General features: G+C 37.9%; 1 protein-coding gene across 3 annotated transcripts in view; it reads left to right on the plus strand.

Moving 5' to 3' along the window:
- LOC127574942 (histone deacetylase 2-like) overlaps window positions 1-16,912 on the plus strand; it is a 48,609-nt gene that overhangs the window by 19,500 nt on the left and 12,197 nt on the right. For all 3 annotated transcript variants that reach the window (XM_052024475.1, XM_052024473.1, XM_052024474.1), the window contains exons 4-11: window positions 469-543; window positions 716-854; window positions 5,753-5,894; window positions 8,195-8,287; window positions 8,445-8,553; window positions 8,670-8,810; window positions 9,937-10,045; window positions 15,271-15,401. In XM_052024475.1, the coding sequence (XP_051880435.1) occupies window positions 469-543; window positions 716-854; window positions 5,753-5,894; window positions 8,195-8,287; window positions 8,445-8,553; window positions 8,670-8,810; window positions 9,937-10,045; window positions 15,271-15,401 (939 nt within the window). The remainder of the gene's footprint in view (window positions 1-468; window positions 544-715; window positions 855-5,752; window positions 5,895-8,194; window positions 8,288-8,444; window positions 8,554-8,669; window positions 8,811-9,936; window positions 10,046-15,270; window positions 15,402-16,912) is intronic.

Here is a 16,912-nt window from a genome sequence, read left to right on the forward strand (position 1 = left end):
GTAATCCTGTGGAGTTGTACAATGAAGTTGAGCAGCGTAAAGGAATCAACGTTTCTCAAAATTATGTAGAAAAATTCTTTGCAGTAAATTAATTGAACGTCGGAGGAGGCCTTAATTTAAAATGCCACCCAAAAGTTGGTGCCTCAGTATTGGAAAGGCATATCTGTCTATGTTACATGCTCAAAACCATTTAAACCTTCAACTTTCTGATTTGAAAGCAGTATCAGTTGAATTATTGTTATGCTGAAATGGTATTAGCAGTAGGTATCCTGATAAATTCATGATACCATACATTTCACCACTGATTTTAGGGCTGCTTCTACGATGTTTCTACTGATACTTCTGTTCTGAATAAACCCAATGAAATGTTCTGCCTATTTAAAAATAAGCAACAAAAAAGTAATTATTCATTTAAATGTTTTCTTTGATTGCAATCAATATTTTTTAAAATTGTTTTTATTTCTGCAGTTAATGTTGGAGAAGATTGTCCTGTATTTGACGGAATGTTTGAATTTTGTCAGTTATCAACAGGAGGTTCAGTCGGTGAGATTTTGCAAAGTTTCTGGGATACACTTTAGCATTGAAAGCTATTAAATTGACATCACATTTTAGTGAACTATTTCAAATTTTATTGCAAATAAAATTTATTGCAAATTTTATTGCAAGTAAAATTTCTACCATGTCAAAGAAATTTTAATTCTCCTCTTCTACATAGCTGCAGCAGTAAAACTCAATAGGCAACAGACTGACATTGCAATCAACTGGGCTGGAGGCCTTCATCATGCCAAGAAATCTGAGGCATCAGGTTTTTGTTATGTCAATGATATTGTTCTCGCCATCCTTGAATTGCTGAAGTAAGTAAATTAGTTACTGTCTTTTTGAGGACAATAACTGACCTTATTTGGCTTATTCTATAGATGCACAGTATAGTCCAGCTGTATAAATATTCAGTAGAATTTTCAATGCACTAAAATTGCTAAATTGATTAAATACTAAATTCCCAAAGGAAGTACCCATGCAGTATTCTGTACTTTTAAAGTTGATAGGTGTTGGCATTAAATTATATAGAAATATGGCATGAAATGGATCATTTGGCGCACCCAGTTTATGCTGAACTCTTATCTTAGATATGAGCTGCTTTTCTTATTCACAAGCATGGGTTTGTCTTTTACCCATGTCCCCTAATTCATTGCTATTTCTTTGCAGCTTCCTTTGGTCTTTTTATTCAATTATTTAGTGTGCTACCTTTTCAGCAGTATCTGTAAGTCTGGGTACCACTCTCTTCTGCCCAATTTCTGAATCACTGATATGTGCTGAATTTATGCCAGAACTGTATCCTGTGTACCATGTGACTGACTTGTAAACATTTTGAAAAGCCTAATTGTGTCCTTCTCTCTAACCAGTTTTTAATTCAATTTGTTCCCTTTTGTCAGTTCTGTGTTTCAGTTTTCTTTGTGGTAGCTTGTTGAAACTTCCCTAAAAATCTGTGCTCAATATGTCGCCTGGATTTCTCCCATTCACAATATTCTTTTCAAAAGAACTTTTGCCTTTTTTAAGCATCACCTGTTTGAAAATCACATTGCTGTTTTTTTTCTTCATCTAGATATTTAATGCTTTCTTTAATTCAAGATTCCTGTATTTTCCCTATCTCCTTTCTTTGAATTAGTTCTGTAATTACTCAGCTCTTCTGTAATTACTGTAATTGCTCCCTTTTTAAACTGGGTGTTTTATTGGCCATTCTCAATACAGCCTCTAGAACTCCTAAGTTTTCCATTTCCTTTCCCCTTTGAACCCCTCTGCCTCCAACCCCACCCCAACCAATTTCTACAACCTCCCTATGAATCTGGTACTTATTTTGCTTTCAACTTGCCAACATCTCCAGTATTTTTCCTTCTGATCTCTTATCACTATCCTAAAGATTTAACTTTTTTCTTTAGTGAATGCCAAATCAAACTATTTGCTCTGCCTATTTGTCGTCCCTCAGAACCCACATCATATTTAACAATCCTCCTTTAATTAGTAAAATACTATTTGTTACAATATAGTGAAAAATTCCTCACCATTTTCCCCCTCCTTCTCCTCTTATCTTAACCTCTTCCTTTGTAAGTACAGGAATTAGTGAATATGAAAAGATTAAATCCATATGCCCTTTCAATTTTTTTCTCTCTAGCATCATTATTTATTAGCCTGAAATTTGAAGTCATTTGTTTTAATGGTGTGTATTTGCTCTGCATCTTGTCAATCTTTTTAAAGCTATCCCATTATTAAATTGGTTTTCTTGGGGTCATTCTTTATTTTCATCTCACTTTGGCAAGCTTTCTTTTCATTTCTCTAAAAGTCTGCTCTATTTCTGTTCTTGGTACCTCTAATTTTCCTTATTGTTACCATTGAGTCAGTAAATAGCATCATATTAGCATCATTAATCTAAAAACGTTCACCTGCATCAAATTATTTACCCAACCAATGTTCTGTTATTCATAATTAAAATTTGCAATGCTTCTGCATTTGTTAGCCAATGAGCATAGAAAATATCTGACACACACTTTAGAAATTCTATTCCATTTTCTCCCTCTATTCCAATTACCATGCCCTTTAGTTCTAGACTCACGAGCCAGAAGAAGCAACCTCTTGACATCTATCCCATCAATCCCTATTAGAAACTAGTTTCGAAAAGATCATGCCTCTCTTCTAAACTCCAGTGAATGTAGGATAATCTAGCTCAATCTCTGTTCATAGGAAAACCTCCTCGCCTCAGGAGTCAGTTTAGGATATCAGTACCTTACCTGCACCATTTTTACAATTGGTAACAAACCTATTTCAGCTGCTCAGTTAAACCAATCATACAAAAGATTAACAAACACTAAACAACACTGATGATCACTAGTTGCCTATTAAATGCTAGTTTCCTACCCATAGGGTAATTAGATGTAAAGTTCCATCAAAAAGGAAAGAAAGGACAATGGGTAAAATCGGGATTGAAATTTATGCAGAATGGTCTAGTGGATGTTTAAAACTGTTTAAATTTACTTTCCATTGATTTCGCTGGAAGGGAAGATAAGTGGGGGTATAGCAAGTTGCTGATTTGCTTCTGTCTGTTTTGTCCCCTTATTGAAGTTTAAATTTTACCCACAGGATATTCTGACAATTTAGCACTGAAGTTCCATTTGAGGTGAAAATCCGATTGGGAGTATAATTCCATCCTATTCCAATAGCGACTCATTAGTGTATTTTTTTTCTTGACTTGGCAGTTTGGTCTACATATAGGTATAACAAAATCCTGTTCATTACTGTCAATAAAAATAATCTGAGAAGAATTACAAGGGAGTTCTGCACTTAATGTGTCCACAGTAATTGTGTTATTTTCCAGTATAAGAATCCTGATAAATCAATAACGTGTCAAATGAAACCATACTTTCACCTGATATCACTTCTGCCTCAGCTCATCCTCATCCATGTCTTTGTTACTTACAGACTTGATTAATCCAAAGGAATCCTAGTCAGTTTCCCTAGTTTGACTCTCTAGTTATGGCATCCAAATATCTGCTTCCTAAGTCTTAACTCTCGTGAAGTTCAACTCACCTATTAGCTGGGTTCTTGCTGGCCTGTATTAGCTCTTAGTTAAACCAGAACACAATTTTAAAATAATCCTGCTTGTTTTCAAATGAGTGCATCATCTTACAATCTGTATCTTTGTGATCTTCTTTAGTTCTATAATTGAGGTATCTGTAGTCCTCAAATTCCGGCCTCTTGATCAACCCCCACATTTAATGGTTTCACCTTTAGAATCTATGTCTTCAATTATCATGGCACAAGCTTCAACTTTCCTCAATAAATTTCTTCGTATTTCCACTTTGCTTTCTTCCTTTATTACACTCATTAAGATCTGTTATACAGTGGCATGCAGAAGTTTGGGCACCCATGGTCAAAATTTCTGTTGCTGTGAATAGCTAAGCGAGTAAAAGGTGACCTGATTTCCAAAAGGCATAAAGTTAAAGATGACACGTTTCTTTAATATTTTAAGCAAGGTTACTCTTTTATTTCCATCTTTTACATTTTCAAAATAACAAAAAAGGAAAAGGGCCGAAGCAAAAGTTTGGGCACCCTGCATGGTCCATACTTAGTAGCACCCCCTTTGGCAAGTATCACGGCTTGTAAACGCTTTCTGTAGCCAGCTAAAAGTCTTTCAATTCTTGTTTAGGGGATTTTCGTCCATTTTTTCCTTGCAAAAGGCTTCTAGTTCTGTGAGATTCTTGGGCCATCTTGCATGCACTGCTCTTTTGAGGATATCCACAGATTTTCGATGGTGCTTAGGTCGGGGGACTGTGAGGGCCATGGCAAAACCTTCAGCTTGTGCCTCTTGAGGTAGTCCATTGTGGATTTTGAGGTGTGTTTCGGATTGTTATCCTGTTGTAGAAGCCATCCACTTTTCATCTTCAGCTTTTTTGTTTTACAGATGGTGTGATGTTTGTTTCCTGAATATGCTGGTATTTAATTGAATTCATTCTTCCCTCTTCCAGTGAAATGTTCCCCGTGCCGCTGGTTGCAACGCAAGCCCAAAGCATGATCGATGCACCCCCGTGCTTAACAGTTAGAGAGGTGTTCTTTTCATGAAATTCTGCACCCTTTTTTTCTCCAAACATACCTTTGCTCATTGTGGCCAAAAAGTTCTATTTTAATTTCATCAGTCCACAGGACTTGTTTCCAAAATGCATCAGGCTTGTTTAGATGTTCCTTTGCAAACTTCTGATGCTGAATTTTGTGAGGACGCAGGAAAGGTTTTCTTCCGATGACTTTCCATGAAGGTCATATTTGTGCAGGTGTCGCTGCACATTAGGACAGTGCACCACCACTCCAGAGTCTGCTAAATCTTCCTGAAGGTCTTTTGCAGTCAAACGGGGGTTTTGATTTGCCTTTCTAGCAATCCTACAAGCAATTCTCGGAACGCTTTCTTGGTCTTGCAGACCTCAACTTGACCTCGTCCGTTCCTGTTAACTGCCATTTCTTAATTACGTTACAAACTGAGGAAACGGCTACCTGAAGACGCTTTGCTATCTTCTTATAGCCTTCTCCTGCTTTGTGGGCATCATTTATTTTAATTTTCAGAGTGCTAGGCAGCTGCTTAGAGGAGCCCGTGGCTGCTGATTGTTGGAACAAGGTTTGAGGAGTCGGTATTTATAAAGCTTTGAAATTTGCATCACCTGGCCCTTCCAAATGATGACTGTGAACAACCCATAGCCCTAACCAGCTAATGAAGGTCTGAGACCTTGGTAAAAGTTATCTGAGAGCTCAAATCTCTTGGGGTGCCCAAACTTTTGCATGGTGCTCCTTTCCTTTTTTCACTCTAAAATTGTACAAAACAAAAATAAGACACTAATCTTGCTTAAAATGTTGAAAAGAATGTTTCATCTTTAACTTTATGACTTTTGGAGATCAGTTCATCTTCTACTCACTTAACTATTCACAGTAACAGAAATTTTGACTGGGGTGCCCAAACTTTTGCATGCCACTGTATGCTAATTTGACCAAACATTCGGTTATTTGCCCTAACTTCCTTATGCTTACATCATTTTTGTTTGATGATGCTACTTTCAAGAACCTTAGGACTCTTCTGTGATGTAGATACTATATAAGTAAAAGTTGCTGTTATTCAAAAACCTCTTTGAAATGGCTGCAAATTTATTGGGATCACAATGTTCCATTTGAGCACTTTGTTTATAGAACAATCTACAGAGAATATTTTCTATTTTTGCAGATACCATCAGAGAGTTTTGTATATTGACATTGATATCCACCATGGAGATGGTGTGGAAGAGGCCTTTTATACAACAGACCGTGTAATGACTGTATCATTCCATAAATATGGTGAATATTTCCCTGGCACAGGCGATCTTCGGGTAAGTGCAAACAAAAATTCTGGAGATGCTGAAAATCTGAAGTAAAATCAGAAACTCTTAGAAGTACACAGCAGGTCAGGCAGCAACTGTGGAGAAAGAAACAGGTAATATTTCAGGTTAATGGCCTTAAATCAGAACTGAGGTAAAGTTAGAAATTGTACATCTTTCAAGTTGTAAAGAAGGAAGGGTTGGAGACAACAAAGAGAACATCTGTGATAAGGTGGAGATCGTGAGAGGTTTAGTAACACAAAAGTTGTTGGTACCAACTGTGAGAGGATGGTGAATGATTGTTAATCATTATTAATTTATCTGGAGAAGATATAAATGGAAGGAGATGAATGCAGGCAGAGGAGAGAGAAACAAAAACAATGTTGGAACTGTAGAATGCAAAACACTGCAGTTGCTGGAAATCTAAAATTAAAAAGAATACTGGACATGCACATCAGGATTGACAGGAGAGAGGAAAACTGAATTAGTGTTACTGGTTAATGACATTTCATCGGAACAAACCAGGACACAAACTGGAAAGGTTAGTCATCTGAAATTCTTGAATTCACTGTGAATCCTGAGGTCTGTAATGTGTCTTGACAGAAGATGATATGCTGTTCCTCAAATTTGCATTGAGATTGGTTAGAGCAGTGTAAGACATCAAATACAGAGATGTCAAAGAGAATTAAAGTGCCAGGCATTTGAAACCTCATGGTTACCCTGGTAGACTGAACCCAGGTATTCTGCATAGCGGTCACCCAATCTGTGCAAGGCTTCTCCATTGGAGAGGAGATTATGTGTATCAAATGCACTGTAGGTTGGAAGAAGTGGAAGTGAATTGCTGAATCACCTGAAGAAGTGTTTGAATCCCTCAGTGGGAAGGGAAGAGGTAAAAGAGCAGATGTTGCATCTCCTGCAGTTACATGGAGAGTAACAGAAAGTGACCCAGAGAGTTACAGGGAGAACATTCCCTTCAGAATGGTGAAAGGAAAGGGGAAGATGTTTCTAGTAGTGGCACAAGTTCAAGATGGTGTAAATTATGGAGGATGATCTGATGAATACAGATGCTGTTAGGGTGGAAGAAGAGGAAAAGTGGAAATGCGGCCTTTAAACTGTCTGAGAGAGAAAAGGTGAGGGTAGAAGTGCAGGAAATGGACAGACGAGGTTGAGAGCATGGCTAACAGTGGTAAGAAGAGAGCCACTCTTTAGGGAAGTAAAAGGCATCTCCGAATACTAATGTGGAAAGTGTCAACATCAGAACAGATGCAACAGATTTGGAAACCCTGTGAGAATTGAATGGAGTCATTATAGTAGACAGTGTGGAGGAGGTGTAGTCAAAATTTTTTAATTAGGCTTTTATAAATTATTTAAAACTATTTGAATTGTTTTTAATCAGATTCATTTTAAAGCAGTTCACAGGACCTTGACAGCAGTGAGCTTTGTTTTGGAAAAGGACAGATGGATGCAGGTTGAATTCAGTTTGCCTCCATTTTGTAAGAGGTTAGTTTGGACAGGGAGGCTTTGCAGCAGTGCCACTTCCAGCATGATCTGGCATAGTAAATTGAGACTCAAAGAAATCAAAAGAAATGCAGAAGAGCTAATTTTAAAAATGCGCTACCCACTTAGCTCTGATTTTGCATGGGAAAGCTTCCCCTTCACTCTGTGTGACTTTGAAGTCTTGAATTGGGTGTCATAGAGATCATGACAATTCTGTTACAATCTGCAGACTCTCATGATGGCTCAGCAGGTTATGTTGTAGTGATGTAATCTGCCATATGGTAAGACAGTACAGCAGCTGGCATCTTTAAAAAAAAATCCATTTGATTGTCTGAGGATGCATTCATACTGATGGTTTGGAATTGTTTTGAATTTGTGTTCAAAACCTGAAAGGTATAATTCTAATCTACTGTGCTACCCAAACCTTTTATTATTAAAACTGCAACCCTTTAAAAGAATGTAAAGAAAAAAGATAATATAGGAATGTCCTTGAAGGCAAAGAGCACCTGTTGACTTGATCACCTGTTGACTTGACTTGTAAGTGATTGACATTGTCCAAATTTATTGTGTAGAACCTAACAATCAACAGAAGAGTTATAAGAGATGTAACTTCTGTTTGGAATTTCAGTGATACAGAGTCAAAATAGTTTAGAATAAATGTAAGGAAACATTGTGACAATATAAATAGCTAAATGTATCTGAAGATACTAGTTTGATGTACAGATACTCCATTCATGAAAAGTGATTGAATAGCATCATTAATGACTGCCTGAAATTGTGACTGATTTCAGATTTTGTTTGTCTTTTACCTTTAGGACGTAGGGGCAGGGAAAGGTAAATATTATGCTGTTAACTTCCCATTGCGAGACGGAATTGATGATGAATCTTATGAACAGATATTCAAGCCAGTAAGTTTCTTGAATATTCTTCTGCCATATTAACTTTCCTGGGATTGACTATACATCATGAATTATACAATTTAGTACAAAGAGCTGACAGTTGTATTACATTGTATATAATTGTATGAAAATAATGCTGTTTTACCTGTTTTACTTTTTAATGCAGATTTTGACCAAGGTAATGGAAATGTATCAGCCCAGTGCTATTGTACTGCAGTGTGGAGCTGATTCATTGTCAGGAGACAGACTTGGATGTTTCAATCTCACACTAAAGGGTATGTGCAGGTGTACCATTATATATTACAATGAATACTCATGTATTGAAGAACACAACATGTTCTTGTGGTTTTTAGAGGGGACCAATGCTGATTATTACTATTTGTTGAAATAGGTCATGCTAAATGTGTGGAATTCATAAAGACTTTCAACTTGCCCCTGCTGATGCTCGGAGGTGGAGGATATACAATCCGCAATGTTGCTCGCTGTTGGACGTATGAGACTGCTGTAGCACTGGATACTGAAATTCCAAATGGTAATTATTACATACAAAATAATTTTATTAGATCTAACTCAAGCTGGTAAACTTTAAGCAAAAAACTCACTTATTTACTTAATGATCTCGGTAGGTTTCCTTCTTGGTTCAACTGATAATTTTGAACACATTGATACAAAATTTACATTAGTTTCAGTTATAAATTCTGTAGATCGTCTTAAGCTAGTTTAATCAGAAGCTAATACTTTTTTGTCTGCAGGATAAAATTTAAGTATGTTCACAATTTATTGGCCCTTAGACTCCCCCAGAAGTGGAAGTACCTTTGATGACCTTCATAATTTAAAGGCTTTATCAGATCAGTGCTCAAATTTTGTTTGGAAAGAAGAGCCCAAGACTATTTATTCTTTAATAATACTCTCCCAGTTTTGGCATCACCCTTGTGAATTTGTTTTTGCACATTTTCTTCTACATCGATATCCTTCTTAGAATTTGGAGACCATAGATGTTTATATTGCTCTTAGTTATATTTGATTTCTAATGTAAGGTCAATATTTAAAACGGAGACATGAGAGAGAGTGCAGATACTGTAAATCTGGAGCAACAAACACAACATTCTGGAGGAACTCAGCAGGTCAGGCTGCACCTATGGGAGGAAAGGAACAGTCAACTTTTCAGGCCAAGACCCTTCATCAGGACATGAATGAGAGTCCTGATGAAGGGTCTTGGCCCGAAAAGTTGACTCTGACTCTCCTTCATGAGTCCTGATGAAGAGTCTCAGCCTAAAACGTCGACTGTTCATTTCCCTCCATGGATGCTGCCTGACCTGCTGAGTTCCTGCAGCATTTTGTGTTTGTTGCTCGTTAATTTAAAATGTTCTCTCTATTCCTTTCTTCACAATGCTCTATGACCTGCTCAGTGTGTCTGGCATTTTCTGTTTTTAGTTCAGATTTCCAGCATCCACAATATTTTTACTTTTGTTTTTCAAATCAAATTTAACACAGCTTATTTGCTTTTCAATTATATTCCTGCAATACCCTGCAGTATAAAAGAATTTCTTCTTTACCTGTGTTATTAAATAATCACATGAAGATTGGATTAGTAATGTTGTCATGTATTTTTGATGCTCTCATGATCTAAAATTTATATTCTCATTTCTCTAAATTAGAATTACCATACAATGACTATTTTGAGTACTTTGGGCCAGACTTCAAACTGCACATCAGTCCTTCCAATATGATGAACCAGAACACACTGGAATATATGGAAAAAATTAAGTAAGTACTGTAAACTTTCTATAGGTCAGAAGCATGAGAGATGAATCCTAACTTCCGAAATTGGCGGGATTGGTTTCAGGTGAGAGCCTCTCCCGAAGCTCCCCACATCCCCATTCTTCAAACTACAGTCCCCACCTCCTTTACACCCAAACCCTCCAAGCTTTTAGATTAGCTAGATTTTTGGGCAGGGAACCTGTCAAGCCTCAGATATACATGCTGTAAAATCAAAACTCCAAGGTATACAGGGTAATGCAGGCTGTCATGAGACAACAAGCCCCTGACACAGTACCAGTTAACGTAAAAAGCTTCTCATAATAGGCACCAAATAATGGCTCATAAAATGGGAAACAGTTACTTGTAGATCATAACCTACATATCCAATCACTTTGCAGATTGATGTTTTTTTTGCATTGTTTGGGACAATGGTATTTCAGATTTAGTAGGCATTCAGACTTGTGGGTCTGTCCTTACTACTTTCACTTTGATTTACTATTTATTAATGATTATGACTCTTGTATCAACCTTAAGTGCATACAGTAAAATATTAGTTTTGAATATCTTTTAAAAAAAATAATGCAAGCAATTTCCTTGAATTATTTGGTAAAATGGGAGGAAATTAAGCCTTGTGTATCTAAAGGTACTTTTTCTAAGTTTATGTTTTGCTGTAGAAGACTCCTTGAGCACACTGGTACCACTAGTACTCTGAGCAACCTGCGTGCCTGAATGGTCAAAAATAAAATTCTGTATAACTGGTATTCCTTTCTGATCCAAGCTAGAAATTTGATTATTTGCCAAGTAGACTACTTCTGAATCTTCTTTTTAAAAAAAAATGAACTGAAAAGATACTTGCTGTGGCACTCCCGGGTATTAATCATTATGTTTAGTGTTGCTTACTTCAGTTAGTCAACTTGCCTTTGCATAATACAAGTTAATGAACGCTATATTTTTTCTACTTTGCAAGCAGTAAGTTGCTGACCATTCCTACTTGACTTAACGTAACTTCTGAGTATGTACGTTCTAATCTAGACTACATCTCAATTCTTTTCCAAAAAACTGATACAATAAATGCTCATGTTCCTACTATCTCTGTTTACAAGTATAAGGGCAGAACTTCATGCATTCTGGTCAGTGCCTGGCACTAAACCTATGTGAATACAACAGACATCATGTTTGTTTATTGACATATGGTAATGAACTGTTTATTGATTTTCAGTCTCCGGAGAAACATGTTCAACACTAAGCACATCAGCATTTTAACTAACTTTCATCTCCACTTTTGTTTCAGTGTATGAATTCTTCCTTTAAAACCTTAATAATTAAATGAACACCATTCCAAATATTCTCTTTGAAAACATTTTTAAAGGTCCTATAACATGGCATTGTTGAAAAGATGAGTTAGCAGAATTGAAATAGCCAAGTAGGCTGACACTTGGATGCATTACTGTAGCCCTACTGCACTGCCTGAAGTGTATGAATTTTCAGATGAGATGTTAAAATAGGGCCACATCTCTCTCAGATGAGTGTAAAACAAAAAATTCACATGGCACTATTTCAAAAGAAGAGCAGGGGAGTTAACTTTGGTGCTCTGACTGATATTTGATAGAATCACAGACAGACAGCACAGAAAGAATCTGCACTAACCGTCAACCATCCATTTATACTAATCCTGCGTTAATCCCATTTTATTATCCCTACATTCCCATCAGCTCTCCCCAGATTCCTACCACTCATCTACACATTATGAGTAATCTACATTGGTCTATTAACCTACCAATCCACATGTCTTTGGGATGTGGGAGGAAATTAGAGCACCCAAAGGAAACCCACATGGTCACAGGGGGAACATGCAAACTCCACACACACAACACCCGAGGTTAGGATTGAACCCATCTCTTTGGCACTGTGGGCAGCAGCTCTGCTAGCTGCGCCACTATGCTGTTCCTATTTATCCCTCACTCAAAATAATTTTTTAAATATTCTGTTTGTGGAAGATGGCTATGTCCAAATTGTCTGTATGTTTCCTTCAAATCAACAGTGACTACACTTCATAAGTAGTTAATTAACTGTAAAGTAGACTTGAAGGGGATATCAAATATACCACATTGCATCTTTAACATAGTAAAAAATTTATTGGCATTTTGATCAAAATTTGATCTAAGAGAGATGTTTTAATGTAGCTTTTTAAGAATGAAAGATAGAGCAATTGAAAGGTTTATAGAAGGAATTCCAGAGTTTAGGGCCTTGTCAGCTGAAGGGATGGCCATGATTGATGAAGCTCTGAAGATTAGAAATGTGCATCCAGCCAGGAAATGGCAAAATAATACATTAGCCACTGGATTGGTAATCCAAAGGGACAGAATAAATATCTGGAGCCATAACTTCACATCCCACTTTGGCATCTGGGGAATTAAAGATTTGATTATTTGAATAATCTTTTTTAAAAGCTGGGATCAGTAATTGTGACCATGAAACCACCAGAAATCTGCCACCCTAAGCTGATCCAGACTACATATAACTCCAAGCCAGAGCAGTTTATTTGGCTCTTGACTGCATTATGAAATGCTCTGGCAAGCCTCTCAGTTGTGTCAAAACATCATAATGAAACTAGGTGAACCGCCTGGCTGGGACTTAGCAAAGCACGTTCAGTCAGCTTGACCTTGTTAGCGTAACGCTATTACAGCGCCAGTGACCCATGTTCAATTCCGGTCACTGTCTGTAAGGAGTTTGTACATTCTTCCCGTGTCCGCCTGGGTTTCCTCTGGGTGCTCCGGTTTCCTCCCACATTCTAAAGATGTCAGGGTTAGGAGCTGTGAGCATGCTATGTTGGCGCCAGAAGTATGGCAACACTTGCAGGCTGCCCCCAGAACACTACGCAAAAGCTGTATTTCGCTGTGTGTTTCAATGTACATTTGACTAATAAAGAAATCTTATCTCATCAAATCCACCTCCTGAACATCTGGAGCCTGGTGTCTAAATTAAGAGAGCATCTCAAAGCTCATTCAACCAACAAACTGTTGCTATCAGCTCAGAATTGTAGTGATAGCCAACATCTTGCACTTCTCCCTCACAATCCCTTGGTATGTCCTTTCCCATGGCAAACAATTGTAGCTTCTGGCCTTGCCTTTCTTCAAAATTAACTCAAGATAACAGTACTTGAACATCAGATGAAACGTGGGCAAGGAAAGCCCATGCTGAGTACAATATGCTGCCTTCCTTTCATGAATCACTACTTTCCCATGTTGAACACCACTTGGAAGAAACAGAAGAATATTAAGGGGTAGAATGCACTGGATGGGGTGGTGGGAATTGACTCTTGTGTTCATCACTGATAACTAACTTGGCCAAATACTGAAGGACATTGTTGCCAGACTGGATCCAGGACAGATGGTGAGTGAACCAACTCTAAGGTTAAACTTAAGTGATGTCATCTTCATCATTCTTCCTTTGGAAAATAAATCTGTCAATGACAGTATTGTACAACTGACTAGCACAATTCTCATCATGAAGAAGTCTTCATTATGAGGATATCCTTCATCGTGTTGTGTGGCATTTTATGTGTCAAATAAAATGGATTCAGAACAGATCTGCCAGCTTCAAGCTGGGCATCCATGAGGTACTGTGGCCATGAGTAGCAACAGACTTCTATCCTACCATAAAAGTATAGTCTCATGTCCTTGCATACTGTCACACCACTCCACTTATTATCAAGCCAGGAAACCAACACTGCTTCAAACAGATGTGTGAGAAAGTGTGCCTGGAGCAGCAGCAGGTACACCTAAAAATATCACGCTAATCTAGTGAAGTTTTTTTAAGAGGACTATATGTGTGCTAAACTATGAAAATAGCATAGTAATCGCGGAACTATTGAATCAGGTCAAAGACTCATCCAGTCGGGCATGATTCAAAAAATAAAAAGAGAAAGCTCTGAGAATGCCCACATTCTCAGTGACTCAGTATGCAAGTGCCAAAGACAACACTAAAGTCGTTGCGATTCTCATCCAGGTGTGTCAAATGGATGATTCGGCTCAGGTCTCCTTCAGTCTTCACCATCATAAAAGCTGGTTTGTACCAAGTTCCATTCACTACATATGAAGCAATGACTGAAGGCATAAAAAAAACAGCAATGTCTATAGAATTTAACCGTTCTTTCAATCCAGCCAAGGTGCAACAGTAGGGCAATAACTTTTGACATTACCTGAAAATAAACCAGGTATTTCCTGTAAACAAAAAAACTGATCAAATCCCATCAGTCTATTCTGAAGTATCAGAAGAGTAATTGAAGGTGTCATTGACTGTTCTTACTCACCAGTAATTTACTTATTGATGCTCATTTTAGATTGTGCTATGATCATTTGGTTGCTGATCTAATTACACTCTGAATTCAAATATAAACAAAGGAATCAGAATCAGGTATCACTGACATTATCATCACTGACATATGTCATGAAATTTGTTGTTTTGCGGCTTATCCTCCACTCTTCTGGTACTTCACCAGTGGCTAGCAAAAATGCAAAAATCTCTGTTGGGGCCCCAGCTCTCTCCTCCCTTTCTTCCAATAGTGTCCTGTGAAAGATCTCATCTGGCCCTGGGGATTTATCAACTCTTATGCTTTGCATGATATCTAACAGCTCCTCCTTAATATTGACATGCTCCAGACCATCAACGTACCCCTCCCTGAACTCACTATCTTTATCGTCCTTCTCCTTGGTGAATACAGATGAGAAGTATTCATTTAAGACCTCGCCCACATCCCTGGCTCCATCTTTCCCCTAGTTATACTCTTGCTCCTAACATATTTGGAGAATATTCTTACTTGCAAAGGATATGTCATGGCCCCTTTTTGCCCTCCTAATTTCTTTCCTCAGTTCTCCATCACCCTCTATATTTCTCAAGAGACTCACACAATTTCAGTTGCTTATACCTGTCATGCTTCCTTTTATTTCTGAACGATGTCTTTTATCATCCAAAGTTCCCTGATGTTGTCATCTTTACCTTTCAACCTTAATGGAACATGTTGGCCATGAACTCTTACTAACTCTCTTTTTAAAATACTTCCCCCAAATTTAGGACTTTAATTTGAGAACCAGCCTTATCCCTTTCTATAACTACTTTGTTTCTCTTCTATGGATGCCATGGTATTAAGTGGTAGTTGTTTCTGTTGCCTTTAAAATTGTTCATTTATTCTTGAAGCAATTTTGTGTGTAATTTGTCTTGTCTCTTCACAGACTGCGTTTGTTTGAAAACCTACGCATGCTACCACATGCTCCTGGTGTTCAGATGCAGGCAATCCCAGAAGATGCTATTCAAGAAAATAGCAGAGAAGAGGAACAGGAAGATCCTGACAAACGAATTTCAAGTTAGTGGTAGTCCACCTATATTTTACAATAGTAACATTATAAGTATCTAGAGAATCAAAAAACAAAGAAGATCCAAAGTTGAGATGTTGAGGGATTACAAAAAAGATTTTTTAAAATTCCTTTGAAGAGAGGGAACTGGAAAGGCAGTACCCTCTAGCAAGGAACCTGAATTGTTGAAAGTACAACCTCCTTCAGGTTGGAGTGATTGGAGAACATACAAAAGAGAAGAGTTCTCCCAAGAGATCTACAGCACCCAGAAATATTCTTTTTCCCAACTCCTGTTCATACAAGTTGTCGTACATGTATACAACTGTTGTATGCTGTTCTTTTGTTTCCAGAAGTGGATAGTTAAAACCAGTGTATACTGCAACAATATTTACAATGTACATGAGGTATCCAGCAGGAGTAAAAGATATATTTTGGTTTCGTGTGTTAGGAATTTGATTACTGTTTATTAACTTCAAGGTGCTGAAAAGCAAACCACTATAGTATTTTCCCCAAAATAAAATGCTTTGTATGGCTTAGTACTGATTTCTACACACTGGAAAGGCATTTGTTTTTGCTTGAAGTGACCTTTGCCTGAGATGCTCCAATTGGCCAACTGGAGTACAGAGAGGAAAAGTTATTTAAAGTCCTATTTTTTCATTCATTTTTGTTGAAGAATAAGATGCATTACAAGAATGAAGACCCATTTTATAAAAAGTGACAAAAATCTGTGACAGGCACACAAAAGGCATCGTTCTTTTTATTAACAATTTTTAAACCAGTGACACACCCTGATTTTCTTATTTGGGATAAGATGTACAAATTCATGAATTATTTGATCAAGGGTAAATTATGATGGTGCACCTGGCAGGATACTGAAAATATGTGTCAACCAACTGACTGGAATGTTCAAGGACATCTTCAACCTCTCACTGCTACAGTTGGAGGTTCCCACCTGCTTCAGATGGGCATCAATCATACCGGTGCCTGAGAAGAGCAGGGTGAGCTGCCTCAACGACTATTGCCTGGTAGCTCTCACATCTACTGTGATGAAGTGCTTTTCGAGAGGTTGGTCATGGCTAGAATTAACTTCTGTCTGAGCAAGGACCTGGGCCCACTGCAGTTTGCCTACCACCACAACAAGTCTACAGTGAATGCAATCTCACTAGCTCTTCACTCAGCTTTGGAGCACCTAGACTCCAGCAATACATATGTCAGGCTGCCGTTTATTGATTACAGCTTGGCATTCAACACCATCGTCCCCTCGGTTCTATCAACAAGCTTCAAAACCTGGGCCTCTGTACCTCCCTCTGCAGCTGGATCCTTGACTTCCTTATCGGGAGACCGCAGTCAGTGCAGATTGGTAATAACATCTCCTCCTCGCTGACAATCAACACAGGCACACCTCAAGGATGCATGTTTAGTCCACTGCTCTACTCTCTCTACACTCATGACTATGTGGCTAGGCCCAACTCAAATGCCATCCATAAATTCACCAATGACACCACTGTTGTTGGCAGAATCT

This window comes from Pristis pectinata, chromosome 10, assembly GCF_009764475.1.
Source record: "Pristis pectinata isolate sPriPec2 chromosome 10, sPriPec2.1.pri, whole genome shotgun sequence".
NCBI classification, from domain to species: domain Eukaryota; kingdom Metazoa; phylum Chordata; class Chondrichthyes; order Rhinopristiformes; family Pristidae; genus Pristis; species Pristis pectinata.